This window comes from Perissodus microlepis, chromosome 3, assembly GCF_051167445.1.
Source record: "Perissodus microlepis isolate ML-2025 ecotype Zambia chromosome 3, ASM5116744v1, whole genome shotgun sequence".
Classification (NCBI taxonomy): Eukaryota; Metazoa; Chordata; class Actinopteri; order Cichliformes; family Cichlidae; genus Perissodus; species Perissodus microlepis.
This window is the reverse complement of record NC_140463.1, coordinates 23,372,386-23,386,940: the sequence shown is the minus strand read 5'-3', so window position 1 is coordinate 23,386,940 and position 14,555 is coordinate 23,372,386. Positions and strand designations below refer to the sequence as shown.

The window sequence follows — 14,555 nt, the reverse complement described above, 5'->3', positions numbered from 1 at the left end:
GATATCCAAACAGAACCATGTCTTACATAATTCAAAACATAAATCATCTGTGAGACAACATGTTTCCTTGGCAGGAGTCAGAAAAGATATCCACTAACCCAGCAACAAACAGACAGGAAAATATAACATGATGTCTCAGGCATTACCTAACAGTAAAATATTTGACACAATTAAGAACAGCTATTAAACCTACTGATTCAATTAACCACAATGTGTCACATACCGTACCTACTATATTAAAAGTACCGGCGTTCATCAGTGTTACAGCTCAGCCTCCTAGTAGATGTACCTGTGGTTATAATTTGAAGATCCTAGCTGATTTCCCTCTTGAGTTATCACGAGATATTCACAAGATTTTCAGAAAACCTAACCTCTGACCTCGACCTTGAAGCAAAGGTAATTGGGATTCTAACTTATCTGAGATTTTTAGTGGTTCCACGTATGGGATGAATTTGAAAATCATGCGTCGCTTTGTTCTCAGCCACCTATCTAGTTATTGTAATCACAAACTTGGGTGTCTACGCTGAAGATACCCGATCAGCATTTAACGGCTAAGGGGTAAAAACTGAATATAGAATGTGAAAATGCCCCCATTAAGAGGTCGTACACTGTCATCAGGTTACTAAGCAGGGGCACATCTACAGGGAGTGCAGAATTATTAGGCAAGTTGTATTTTTGAGGAATAATTTTATTATTGAACAACAACCATGTTCTCAATGAACCCAAAAAACTCATTAATATCAAAGCTGAATGTTTTTGGAAGTAGTTTTTAGTTTGTTTTTAGTTTTAGCTATTTTAGGGGGATATCTGTGTGTGCAGGTGACTATTACTGTGCATAATTATTAGGCAACTTAACAAAAAACAAATTTATACCCATTTCAATTATTGATTTTTACCAGTGAAACCAATATAACATCTCCACATTCACAAATATACATTTCTGACATTCAAAAACAAAACAAAAACAAATCAGCGACCAATATAGCCACCTTTCTTTGCAAGGACACTCAAAAGCCTGCCATCCATGGATTCTGTCAGTGTTTTGATCTGTTCACCATCAACATTGCATGCAGCAGCAACCACAGCCTCCCAGACACTGTTCAGAGAGGTGTACTGTTTTCCCTCCTTGTAAATCTCAGATTTGATGATGGACCACAGGTTCTCAATGGGGTTCAGATCAGGTGAACAAGGAGGCCATGTCATTAGTTTTTCTTCTTTTATACCCTTTCTTGCCAGCCACGCTGTGGAGTACTTGGACGCGTGTGATGGAGCATTGTCCTGCATGAAAATCATGTTTTTCTTGAAGGATGCAGACTTCTTCCTGTACCACTGCTTGAAGAAGGTGTCTTCCAGAAACTGGCAGTAGGACTGGGAGTTGAGCTTGACTCCATCCTCAACCCGAAAAGGCCCCACAAGCTCATCTTTGATGATACCAGCCCAAACCAGTACTCCACCTCCACCTTGCTGGCGTCTGAGTCGGACTGGAGCTCTCTGCCCTTTACCAATCCAGCCACGGGCCCATCCATCTGGCCCATCAAGACTCACTCTCATTTCATCAGTCCATAAAACCTTAGAAAAATCAGTCTTGAGATATTTCTTGGCCCAGTCTTGACGTTTCAGCTTGTGTGTCTTGTTCAGTGGTGGTCGTCTTTCAGCCTTTCTTACCTTGGCCATGTCTCTGAGTATTGCACACCTTGTGCTTTTGGGCACTCCAGTGATGTTGCAGCTCTGAAATATGGCCAAACTGGTGGCAAGTGGCATCTTGGCAGCTGCACACTTGACTTTTCTCAGTTCATGGGCAGTTATTTTGCGCCTTGGTTTTTCCACACGCTTCTTGCGACCCTGTTGACTATTTTGAATGAAACGCTTGATTGTTCGATGATCACGCTTCAGAAGCTTTGCAATTTTGAGACTGCTGCATCCCTCTGCAAGATATCTCACTATTTTTGACTTTTCTGAGCCTGTCAAGTCCTTCTTTTGACCCATTTTGCCAAAGGAAAGGACGTTGCCTAATAATTATGCACACCTTGATGTCATTAGACCACACCCCTTCTCATTACAGAGATGCACATCACCTAATATGCTTAATTGGTAGTAGGCTTTCGAGCCTATACAGCTTGGAGTAAGACAACATGCATGAAGAGGATGATGTGGACAAAATACTCATTTGCCTAATAATTCTGCACTCCCTGTAGAGGGGTGGCATGTGCCACCCTAAAATGATCTCTTGCCACCCCTAGTGCCAAACTAGTTTTGCATATGACAGTGTTGTTTATTACAATAAGATAGCATTAACACTTTGAAGGTGGAATGAAGGTGAGTGTTATCAACACTCTGTGTGATGACGGGCATGTGATTAAGCTGACATAGCAACAAGCTGCAGCCACGCTGAGTCTCTATTTCAGCTTGTGTTGAAAGTTTGGACTTCAAAGTATATACCAGCTTTTAAATTTTAATGACAGGCCACTAAATGTTTTTATATGTATTTATTTATTATACAGGCTATACAGTACATAAAAAATCACATGTATTATGTAACTGAAAAGGTTCATTATGTGGGCTACAGAAATTAATTAAGCTGCAGACTATTTTTATATGAAATGCATGTATACTTGCATTTGAATCATTTTTACCATATGTAACACATGCATATGTGTTTAAAAAAAGGCTTTGATTTTGTCCCGCCATTTGATTTCCATGCCAGCCTAAGAAAATTTCTCTACATCTGCCCCTGTTACCAAGTCATGAAGTGTAAGAAAATGCCAGTAACCTTGAACTTCAAAGCAGTGAAAAATTAAGCCAACTCTCACAAGTGCCAAAAAGTGCAGTTCCTCCAATGGCCACTTGAGGTGTAAATAACCATAGATTCCCATGTCAAAATGCTAAATCACAGAGGATAAAAAACATGTCTGGGAGAAAATTTTATATTAAAAAACTAAACTAAACGAACCTATCAAATACCCTGTTTCTAATTATGTGTCCAAACTGCAGTTCCTCTAATGGCCACTTGAGGCCGACTAACAATCTCTGAAGACGCCTATGTTAACTAGACATATAAAAGCTGACATAAACATGTTTACAGTGTGCTACAGAACAAATGTATGGAGGATGTTTTTTTTTTCTTGTTAAAGTTGCACTGTTTGTGCTGCTGTTTTGAAGTATTTCAATTTCTAATTTTTTATCTGTCAAATAGCACATTTGTGCTCCAGTGGAACTAGTGCATGAAATCTGAGTACTTATTTATTCTTTTATTTAGCATTGATTAGCAGTTATGTTTGTCCATGTGGTTATGAACAGCTTTTGTACACAGTCTATTCTTTTGTTGACCTGAACCAGCTCATTCTTGTGTTCAGTTGAATGTGTGTGCAATAAGAGCTCATTTGTACTTTCACATTTATACAGCTTTGTGTAGCTCTTCAGACCAAAAAAAGGAAGCTAACATGACAAAATCCTCTGGAAGAAAAACTATAAAGCCTCCCACATACAGAAGACACAGAGAAAGTTTAAAGATGGAGGGAATGGACTGAGGAGAAAGTATGTAGGACAGAGCGGGAGGGGAGAGAAAGGAAGAGAGGTGGGATTGTAGTTGAGTAAAATGGATTCATTGTGTTGTATAATTAGTAGCTATCATCTGGCCAAGGGCTGAGGAGTCTGGGACAGGGCAGTGTGTGTAAATGTGCTTAAGTAACGGACTCAGAAATTCAACGCAAACACGCACAAACAGAAGGCGCACTACACCGTTACATCTGGACTACCTCAGCACTCCGAGAAACATGCGCATACAGCCATACGTGGAGCTATACCAACACACACACATCAACATCAGTCAGAATAATAAACACATACGTGAAGCGTACCTCCGCCCAGCAGGAGTGTAGGTAGCTGCCACTGCAGGACATACTGCAGACACTTGCCCACCCCAACAGGGGTCATGTTGAAGGAGCACATAGGGTCACCCGCCATTGTGTCGGCACCCAGCTGCATCACTATCGCCTCCGGGTTGAACTGTGCCCGCACCTCCTGCAGGACGCTGTAAAAAGAAGAAAGAATTCTGTTACTCACAGAGGATGCATATCATTTGGTTATCAAGCATCCAAAAAAGAAAACAATTCAGGAAAATGTATAGACTTCTGTGACTAATTGAGCTTATGTGCATAGTCACTACCATAGGGGCCTTTTGAGCCAACAAAAACCTTCCTGGCACTCAAGCAGTGCTGGCTAACATGACTTACCTGTACATTCTGTTCTGAACAATAATAACTTTATAGTAAGTGTAGAACACTAAAACAAAACACTTACACCCAATTTGTTCAGTTACTTCCACCAATTAGAGGTGCTAAAGCAGTAGCCTGTGATTATACCAATAAAAAGTAATGAAGTATTAGTCTACATGCAGCTTACTCATTATTTCACAGAGCTGGAGCACTACGCTGTCTTTTTTGTGGAGTTTGTACAGTCTCCCCAGCTCTCTCCGGGTACTCCAGCTTTCTTTCACAGTCTAAACCAATGCATTTGTTAGGTTAGGTATCAGTGTTTGTCTCCCCGTGTTAAACCTATGAAAGACCAGCAACCTGTCCAGGATGTACACCACCTTTTGCCCTATGACCCCAGCACCCACACATGACCTTGAACTTGAGAAGTGGAAGTGGATGGATGGGATACAAGTTTTCAGTCACTTGCATTAGTTACTTTACGAGAAAAGACTTTAGCTTCACCCATTAGAAGTCGACGCTGTGAAATAGAGAGCAATTTTAATTTCCATTACCATCAGCTCACAGATGCCGGCTGATCCGCAATCATGAAATTACAACAGGGATAAAAAGCAGTTTTCAGGAACAGTTCTCCAGGTTTTGTCAGGTCTTGTTTTGTTAAGGACATGACTTGCACTGTTACTGTTCATCTATTGTATGTACTACATGCTTTTTTAGGTTTCCTCAGTTTGTTTTTGAGGAAACTGCACACAATGCACAGATATGGTAAGATTCTTTAATCTAATAGCTCTCTGGGAATCACTTTGTTATATTTGACATTTTTCATAGGCGAAGGAACAAATGATCTGCTTTATCGTGGCTCAAGAGTTGGCAGTTCGTCCTGTAATTGGAAGGTTGCCGGTTTGAGCCCCGGCTCGCACAGTCTTGGTCGTTGTGTCCTTGGGCAAGACACTTCACCCGTTGCCTACTGGTGGTGGTCAGAGGGCCCGGTGGTGCCAGTGTCCGGCAGCCTCGCCTCTCTCAGTGCGCCCCAGGGTGGCTGTGGGACTAAGGGACTAAGTAAAGCGCTATACAAATACAGGCCATTTACCATTTTTTATGCCTGAATGATGCGTAGTACAGTGTTAAACTGGCTTAACCAACAAAAAACAATCTTCTGAAAATGGACTAGACTGAAAATAACTGAAAAAGCAGCCGATAAAAGAAAAACATTGAAAGACCTTCAGAAAGCCTGACAAGAAATGCTCCTTAGAAGCAAACTATGAAGAAATGAGGGGTGACTCAAGACTTTTGCACAATAACAGTGATGCTGCATTACTAAAGCTAACCCAGCAAAGCAGCACATAGTCAAATAAAATGATCTCTCACCATTAAACTGACATAAACATTATAGAATGAATAATTATAACCCAATAACATTGTGTATTCAATTGTGTATAATGACTATTTGTAAGTTTATTTTGATGCTGTAACTTTAGTGTTATTAGACTAATTAAGTGTTTTTATGAGTTGTACTAAAAAAAGTCTTAATTCCTGTTTCGTAACTGTAGCATTACGTGTATGAGGGCACATGGGCCTGAAAATCACATCCAGTGTTTTCTATGCTAATTTTCTACACTCTATTTATGTCTGATTTCCACTGAGACCCCTCTGTCTTCCTCTTGTGCCACTCCATTAAAAAAACAAAACAAAAAAACCTCTTGGAATGATCCCAGCAGTCACACGCAGAGATGAGATGATTGCTGCTTGGTGCTTGCCAAAAAAACCCAGAAAAAAACCCAACGCCTACACTTTTTTTGCTCTTTTGCTCAAATACAGATTTTAAGGATTTATAAGCAGCTGAGAGGAAACAAACTCAGCTCCTCCTGTTCAAGATCACAGAATCTGCGACATACAGATGCTGAGATAGAGAGAACAAACAAGGGGTTTTAACCCTTTATTTCCTTTTTAGAGGCGACACATTTGCATTGAGTGCTCAGCACAGAGAAACTCCTTCAACTAGAAAATCCCCAGTTTAAGCCTCACAATGGAAGGATTTCCCTGCTAAAGTGTCCCTGATAAAATGCTGAACTTGCACATGCTCCATAGCACTCATCAATGGATGACCCTGACCTCTGATCTGTTGGAGTTATATAGGAGGACAGCGCTACAGTTTCTCTGTGTGTATATGAGTGTGTGTACCTGGTAAAAACCTGGTAGTATCTGTCGTCCTTGATGCCGTCCTCCAGCGGGACATTCACAGCGTACCAGCGGCCTTTACCCAGCCCGGTGTCACACAGGTCACCCGTACCTAAGCAAGCACAAACTTATCCAACACAGTCTCATGATTCAAATTGGCATATTAAAGCATGCTGTGGTTAAGCTCACTGTATTGCCTGACCTGGGAAGAACCCGGGCGAGAACTTGTGCAGTGAAACGGTCATAACTTTGGATGTGAAGCTGAAGGCATCTTCAACACCTGCAGAGACCAAAGGGGAGGAAAGAGCTTTTAAAACCTCGAACCAAAAAAACTGCTGTGAGGATGACAAAATGTAAAAGAAGCTTATTTTAAATTGTGCAAAAGTCAAAACAGTGTTCGGTGTGCACCGTCTCCATGATGCAGGTCAACGTCCACATAGAGGACTCTTTCGTATTTCTCTCTCAGTCTGAGGATTCCCAGCACGGCATCGTTCACGTAACAAAAGCCTGAAGCCTCATCCCTGGACGATAAGAGAGATGAAGATGAAGCGCCACGTTTGAAATGTACTGCTTTGTCAAGAGCACCCTCTTCAGGCTATTTGATGTAACTGATGGAAATTGATGGTTTAACAAATTCTGAGTTTAGCCCTGAAACACCAGATCACAGCTGGATCAGTTAACCCAGAGTGACTGACATAAGCACAACAACGACTGTTCGGTGACCAGTGTGTAATGTCTCTAAAGGTTTATGCAGATATAGTTTATCTAAACAGTGATTCCTACAGTAGATCTTTCAGTGGCGAGGGGAAACTGGCTGCTTGGGGCTCTATTTATGCTCGCCGTTCTCACCCTCATGAGTGACAAATAATCCAGCTGCAAGTCTGCCTTCACGGGCATTTATGTGACTGTCACGGGGGGAGACAACAGTGCGATTACATCACATCGGCACACATTAATGGGCTATTACTGTCTACAGATACGATTAAAAGGACATAGCCAAAAGATTTTGTTCTGAGTGGATAAATAAAGTCACATTATCCACCAAACACTGTCTCTGTTCTTAAACTGACAAGTACTGACTGAACAAGTGCTCATCTAAAGCTGGGCATGGGTCAGGAAGACGGCCTGCTGGGAGACACTATATGCACATGTAATGCAGCACACAGGAAGGTTACAGCACACTAAAGTGTGTTAGCCTACTTCTTGGCGTGGTGCCACCCTCCTGCCCAGTTGATGGCCACGTCACACTTTTGGTCCAACAGAGTCTGAGCTGCCGTCAGCGTAGCACCCCCCACTCCTGCTGCATAGTCAAATATGCCCTCGACCACTGGACAGTCATAGCCTGGAGGGAGAAAATACAGCAGGCGAGAGGAAGATGAGGGATTTAAAAAATAAATACTTTTTTTTAAAAAAAAAGGCAAAACCAATTCGCAGTACGCATGTTAATTTGTCAGGGATCTGACAGCTAGGATAAACTTATACTTAAAGCTTTCCTTATTGATAAAGGTTATAGTTGGGGCTGGATCAGGTGACCCTGAATCCTCTCTTAGTTACCCTGCAATAGGCCAAGGCTGCTGGGGTATTCCCACAATGCACTGTGTTTCTTCTTTAGTCACTATGTGTTTATACACCACTCTGTATTTAATCATTAGTTATTATCTACCAGTGGCTCTCTTCCACAGTGTGTCTTTTTCCCCCCATCTTCCTCCCCTCACCGTACAGCTGGTTGGGGGAGGTGTCTGCTCCTGTCAAAAGTCACATGCAGATGGTTATCAACTCGATAAGTTAATCGAGGGCTTATCAGTCTCATATGACCAGCTTTTCCAGGAATCGTAACACTATTTTCCAAGGAACTGATTGGTCACTTTGCGGTGTCTTAACTGGATGTGGTTAGGTCTGCAGCACATGTTACCCTAGTGATGCATGCCAGTAAGAAGTGACACTGAAACGCCACTAATAAACACCGAGTTTCTTCAACAGGCACCTAATATAATGCTTCGCGGTACATGCATGCATGCAGTGGATTTTACGACGACACAAAAAAGCACAAAAACTTTGTCTGATATTTGCGCCTTAAAACCGCACTGAAATCTGAAGGGTAACTCAAGTCCTTGAATGAGAACTTTACTGAGTTAAAAAAAGAGAGGGTGAGAGAAAGATAAAGGATAAGGGAATGTCATGGAACAAAAACAAGCAGAGTGAACTTGAAGCTTAGTCTAAAGTTAGAAATGTAAACTTCGGAAAAGGATGGACTAACATACAACCCCTCCAAGAACAACAAACAACAGTGGGATCCTAGGAGTGGGACAAGATCAACAAACATACCCTTAGATTTTATTTAAGCACTTGTGTCTCAAACAAAAGAAAAAAATGTTATTTGAGGAGAACATTTATGATCGCTGTCAGTGTTATTAAGTGCAGTGTTACATTGCCATCTACTGATGAAATCATTTTAACCCCTTTATTTCCATTTTTGTACTACAGCTGTTTTAATATTGCAGGTAATGATCAATTAACCCCTTCATCACTTTAGTCATACAGGAGAAAAGGCAGCTGTGCTTTAAACCAGAAACCCAATGACACCATACTGCACTAAAAGTGTGTGCGTTTAACACATTAAAGATTAAATAATAAAAAGGTAGCAATGTGTTTTGCTCACCCAGGCCGTAGTCAGCCGACTGGGGGTCATCGTTGTCTCCGTCCTGGCTGATCTTGTGGAGATGCTCCAGGTAGGAATCAGTGTGGAATTTGGCCATTTCTTCTATAGTGGCCACGTGGGGTTTGACAATGCTGGAGAGAGTAGAGAGAAAGAGTGATTTAACAGCAGAGACACTGCAGTGACAAACAGACATAAGAAATTGAGTTAAAAATAACAGTTATCAAGGTAAAAAGAGAAACTTTATATAATTACCCGAGTGTGTACCTGAAAAAGTGGAATTTGGGGGATTTTTCAGCTTTATTTGATAGACACAGTGGACAGGAAAGCAGGAGCAGACAGAGAAGGGGTAAAACAGGCAGGCCACGGGTTGGACTCGAACTCGGACTAGCCACTCTTAGCTGTACGGCATGTGGTCGCCCACTTAATGCACTGAGCTAAACTGGTAACATCATTTGTAAATGATTAGAAATGAAAGAACACAAGTTTTATTTGTACTTCACACGCACATTGTTTCTAGGGCTGTCCACCATAGTAGACGTGACACAACCAGTGGTTACTAGGGAGGTTGTTGGCTCTCGCTGGGTGAAAGAAGATGCTGCACCAGAAACCTCCTAGTGATTTATTTTGTTGCTAGCAGACTGTCACCATCTCTGCCACCTACCAGCCGAGCAATAGTAAAACTTTTGTCTCAGGAGGTTTTTGTTATCATCCCTTTCTCACAGTGAGCAAGTCAGGAATTTTGGCATCATTTTGGACAGTGTTCCCAGTTTTGACCAACTTCTTAATAATTCCCTGAATCCTGCTTTAGTTATGCTGCAATAGGCCAAGGGTGATTGGGGCTTCTCCTGACAGACTAAATGTTTCTTCTTTACTCACCTGTTTTCACTCTCAGTGTGTTTATACAGCACTCTGCAGCTTTAATCATTAGTTATTAATCGCTGATCCTCTCCCACTACTCCTGTGCAATAACGCAAATGTTTATATAGATCCGATATAAATACTAGCTTTGGTATCGATACTATTGATATTTGGATTGATCCACCCACCTTCATCTTCCACAGTGTGTCTTTTGTACATCATCTCCTGCTCACTGACAAAAACAATACCAACTGTGTTCTCTCTCGGTGCAAACACCAGCAGCTCACCTCATGTGTTGAAGCAGTCCATAGGCTTCTATCAGTGAGTGGACCATACTCGCCTGGTAACAGAGGTAAAGACAAGGATATCGTTTTCCAGATTAGGAAAAGGCTGCTACCTAACTAGCTCTGTAACGCCTCTCATTCAGTTCAACTCACCCGGTTTGGCACTTTGGATAAAGTGTCGCAGGTCTGGATGTACTCCGGACCGTAAACATACGCGACTCTTCGTTTACTGCAGCTGTCGTCATCATCGCTGTCACCTCTGAAACTCATTTAGGTTGTCTGAAATCCAAATGTTTAGATGGAGCTGAAATATAAGGCAAATTCTGAACACAGAGAGCGGCTTCTACTGCCCGAGTCTGGCGTCACACTGTCAACATTCCGTGTTACCCACCCGGTAAAGCTGGCTTCAACCGTGAGATTAACAGACATGCAGGTTTTGAAAATTATAACTTTGTGTTTTATATTATGTCTTAATACTATTTTATTTCGATGAAAAAAAGTCAATTCGATAATTCTGTAACGAGAGATAGAAGATTTTAAGAACTCGTCTAAAGTTCCGCGCGAGGACACTTTGTCTCCATTTCAGCGGACGCACGTGAGGTGCATTCTGGGATTCCTTGTAGTCTTTTCACGGACTCTTCAACCGCTGCATTGATAGCCAACCGATAAACTCGTCAAAACAGACTAGTCTGCTGAATATAATGCGTGTTCACCCTAACTTTGTCCTTCCACCAACCCAGACATGTATTTCATCAAACAACCTTCAGTAGGAGAGGGGGAAACAGGGCTGTAAACTGAAATAGAACCTGGTTAAACTCCAATAAACGTGTAGTTAACTAAGGGGGGCAGTGTTCTCCATTGTGACATCACCCTAAGATATATGCATTGTTTGTTTGTTTTATCATAGCTATTAGTGATGGGATTTCCGGCTCTTTTTAGAGATCCGGCTCTTTCGGTTCGGCTCACTAAAAAGAGCCGGCTCTTTCGGCCCCGAACCGGCTCTTCGGGTTGTTTTGTTGCTTTAATTAATTTATTATTAACAATAATATAAAATTATGCACAAAAGGAATTACTAACGTAAAAAAAAAGTGGTTTTATTTATATATGTTTATATATAAATATATGCGGTGGCCCCTAGAGACAAAACACGTACAAACTCCAAAACACATTTCTAGCATGAACTGAACTTCCAAAGCAGAGCTACTAGATCACTTAAATTACACAATTGAAAGCATGTGTGTATTGTTTGTGTATTTATACACAGGCACTCATATATATTCAAATAATTAAAAAAAAAAAAAAAGGTTCATTTACCTGTTACTACCACACACCAAATCCGGTCGTTGGTACTTGCTGGCTTGTGTAGCCACTAGGTAACAAAAGCTCAACACTGCGCCCTAGCATCCTGGAGCGCTTCTGTTGTCTTTTGTACGTGTTTTGAGTTTTTATGTGCTTCTGAGTTTTTATGTGCTTCTGAGTGTTTATGTGCTTCGGAGTTTGTACGTGTTTTGGAGTTTTTACGTGTTTTGGAGTTTGTACGTGCTTCAGAGTTCGTACGTGATTTGAATTTTGTATGTGCTTTGTCTCTAGGGGCCACCGTAAATATACTTTTATTTATTCACTCCACATAAAATGTAATAAATAAATCATATAATACAAAAATCAACTATTCACATTTCAACTTTTAACTATTTAAATTTTCAGCTTTTTCCTTTTACAAATTTAAAGTGAAACAACACAAAACACTGCAAACCACAACACAATTAAATATAAATTAAAATATGAAAACAAAAAGAAGATGCATATTCTCTGTCATATGGGCCTGCATGAATAAACTTTCTGAATCCTTTATCATCTGCAACCGAAAATAGTTGTGGATAATTACTATACCTTTCTAATGTGCCGTTGTTGTCCCTGGCTATCTCTCTCTCTCTCTTCCTCTGGCTCTGTTCCTGTGCTACTGAGTGTAACTACCACCCCTCCCCCCTCTGCCCAGCGTAAAGCACAAGGCTGGCGTGCAGAGTGAAGCGGAAAAAAAGTGCGAGAGAGAGGCTGAGAGAAAGAAAAAGAAAAAACCACGTGACGGCTCGCGATAAGGAGCCGGCTCGCGTCGTTCACGTCAAAGAGCCGGCTCTAAGAGCCATTTCGTTCGCGAACGACCCATCACTAATAGCTATAAAAGCTATAAAAGCCTAACCCCTATCCCCCTTACCCCATAACTACCCATAATTTAAAGTTATTAAGTCAAAATTCCAACTTATAGATGTCTTCTAGCGCTGCTGTTTTCAGATTTTCAGAGTGTTTAACTGGACACATTTTGAAGTTTGGAGAGTCTGTATAATTGTTGAGTTTGAAAAGCAGGGAGTAGCTGAGTAGAAATTCCGTGTTGTCCTCTCTGTGCGAGAGCTGCTTTAGCTCCTTGTCCGTCTTCTTCAGCTCAGAGATCTCCTACTCCAGCTTCTTCTGAAGCATTATAACTCGACACCCTTCATTTTTCTGCTGGGATTTGATTTGCAGAGTTTCTCTTGATCCATTTTGTAGCCTTGGTGTCAATTTTTGTCTGCAAAATGCATGCCAAACATTATCACTGTGAGAGGAGAAGGTGATATGTACTGGGTTACACTGTGTTTAAGGAAATCATGGGATTTCAGAAGGTCACCTCCTCTCAGTTGAGAAATAATGGTAAATGGCCTGTATTTGTATAGCGCTTTACTTGTCCCTAAGGACCCCAAAGCGCTTTACACATTCAGGCATCCATGCACACATTCACACACTGGTGATGGCAAGCTACATTGTAGCCACAGCCACCCTGGGGCGCACTGACAGAGGCGAGGCTGCCAGACACTGGCGCCACCGGGCCCTCTGACCACCACCAGTAGGCAACGGGTGAAGTGTCTTGCCCAAGGACACAACGCCCGAGACTGTCCAAGCCGGGGCTCGAACTGGGCTTGGAAAAATGTTTCCATGAGTGAGAGTCATCCAATGGAAGTATTTCGTTATTAATTTTCATTAATTAATAATTTATGATTTATTTAATGAATTTAATTTTCATTTGATGCTATGGTGGTTTGCTGTGTTTATTGTGTTTATTTTAGCAAGTTTTACTTCCCACCTTGAGACTTTGAGACTACGAGTCTTTCTTTCATTCTTTCTATTATTTATTTTGAGTTTATTTTAATAAGTTGTATTAAACAGCTTGACCTCCTCCTATTTGAGTGATATTGTCTATAACCAATGAGGACTAAACATTCCTTAGGTTAGACGGATTACATGCATGGGAGAGGGAAAAATGGGCTGTATACAGAATAAAAGAGCATGGGGGCACTGTGAAAAAAATGATGTGATATCCTCCCTAAAAGTTGATTCTGTTCATCTAGACGTAGCATTTTCAGTACGAGAAACATTTCGTCAATCATCCATGTGATTTTTTCAGTCTCATCTGACTGCAGGTTTCCCCAACTTTATAAACAGTACCTTTGCACAATGACTGAAACTAGCACCACTGGTGAACAATGGGCTGTGAGGTCAGTTTCTTGTTAATATTCAAATTGTCATGACCATTGATCAACAACCACAGATCAAAGAGTTTTAATCAGTGACCACTGATCATTGATCGGTGACCACTGACCAACTCCCTGGATCTCGTCTCAAAATTTATGTTCTCCCTGCCATTCCTGTTCTGACTAATTTTTTTTTCCCCTCCTTCTTTACAGACAATCCCTATTTGCTTGTTAAACATGTTATGACTGCCCTGATCCTGGCTCTACATACCCCTTTCCTTTTGTTAAAAAATAAACACACTTACTTATGATCTGTTGTGTAACTTTGCCCTCTGAGTCCTGCCAAAATCCGTGGTCTTTTGGAGCTTTTTCTACAGCAGCAGTCACCAAATTCATGAAGTGAACACACGATAAATATAGTACTCTATGTATTATTCATAATTAGTCAGCTTTATTATTTCGATTTCTTTACATAGTTAGCAAAGTGTTTATGTTTTTGTATTTTTCTATATATATATACAGTATTTATTCAGTAAGTGATTAAGTAGATGACAGGAAAAGACATTAGTAATCATATGAGTAACCAACTGAGTTCAGGAAGTTGCTATCACGTCGCCACTGCCCTGTTCCCCAGAGCAGAATAGGACAGTCACTTAAAATTCTAAATTCGCACAACTATTAGGTCATTACACTCTGACAGGGGTCATTTACATTAAAAACGAACAATCTTAAAGAAGTTAGACTAATTTCTTTGTCAGTCTGTCTAATTTCTATGTATTTCTTCTTGTCTTTTACTATTTGTTTGATTTATTGACTTCATTGTTGATCTAAGCCTTAACATGTGACAATGTTTGTGAGTAATGTT

At 40.9% G+C, this 14,555-nt stretch overlaps 1 protein-coding gene across 2 annotated transcripts in view; it reads right to left on the bottom strand.

Annotated features, from left to right (window-relative positions):
* hdac8 (histone deacetylase 8) overlaps positions 1-10,578 on the bottom strand; it is a 54,047-nt gene extending 43,469 nt beyond the window's left edge. For both annotated transcript variants that reach the window (XM_084923623.1, XM_084923622.1), the window contains exons 1-8: positions 10,344-10,578; positions 10,194-10,246; positions 9,049-9,179; positions 7,590-7,731; positions 6,798-6,910; positions 6,592-6,669; positions 6,393-6,501; positions 3,858-4,030 (exon numbers count right to left, since the gene is read on the bottom strand). In XM_084923623.1, the coding sequence (XP_084779749.1) occupies positions 3,858-4,030; positions 6,393-6,501; positions 6,592-6,669; positions 6,798-6,910; positions 7,590-7,731; positions 9,049-9,179; positions 10,194-10,246; positions 10,344-10,460 (916 nt within the window). In that variant the 5' untranslated portion in view covers positions 10,461-10,578. The remainder of the gene's footprint in view (positions 1-3,857; positions 4,031-6,392; positions 6,502-6,591; positions 6,670-6,797; positions 6,911-7,589; positions 7,732-9,048; positions 9,180-10,193; positions 10,247-10,343) is intronic.
* Between the last annotated feature and the right edge of the window lie 3,977 nt (positions 10,579-14,555).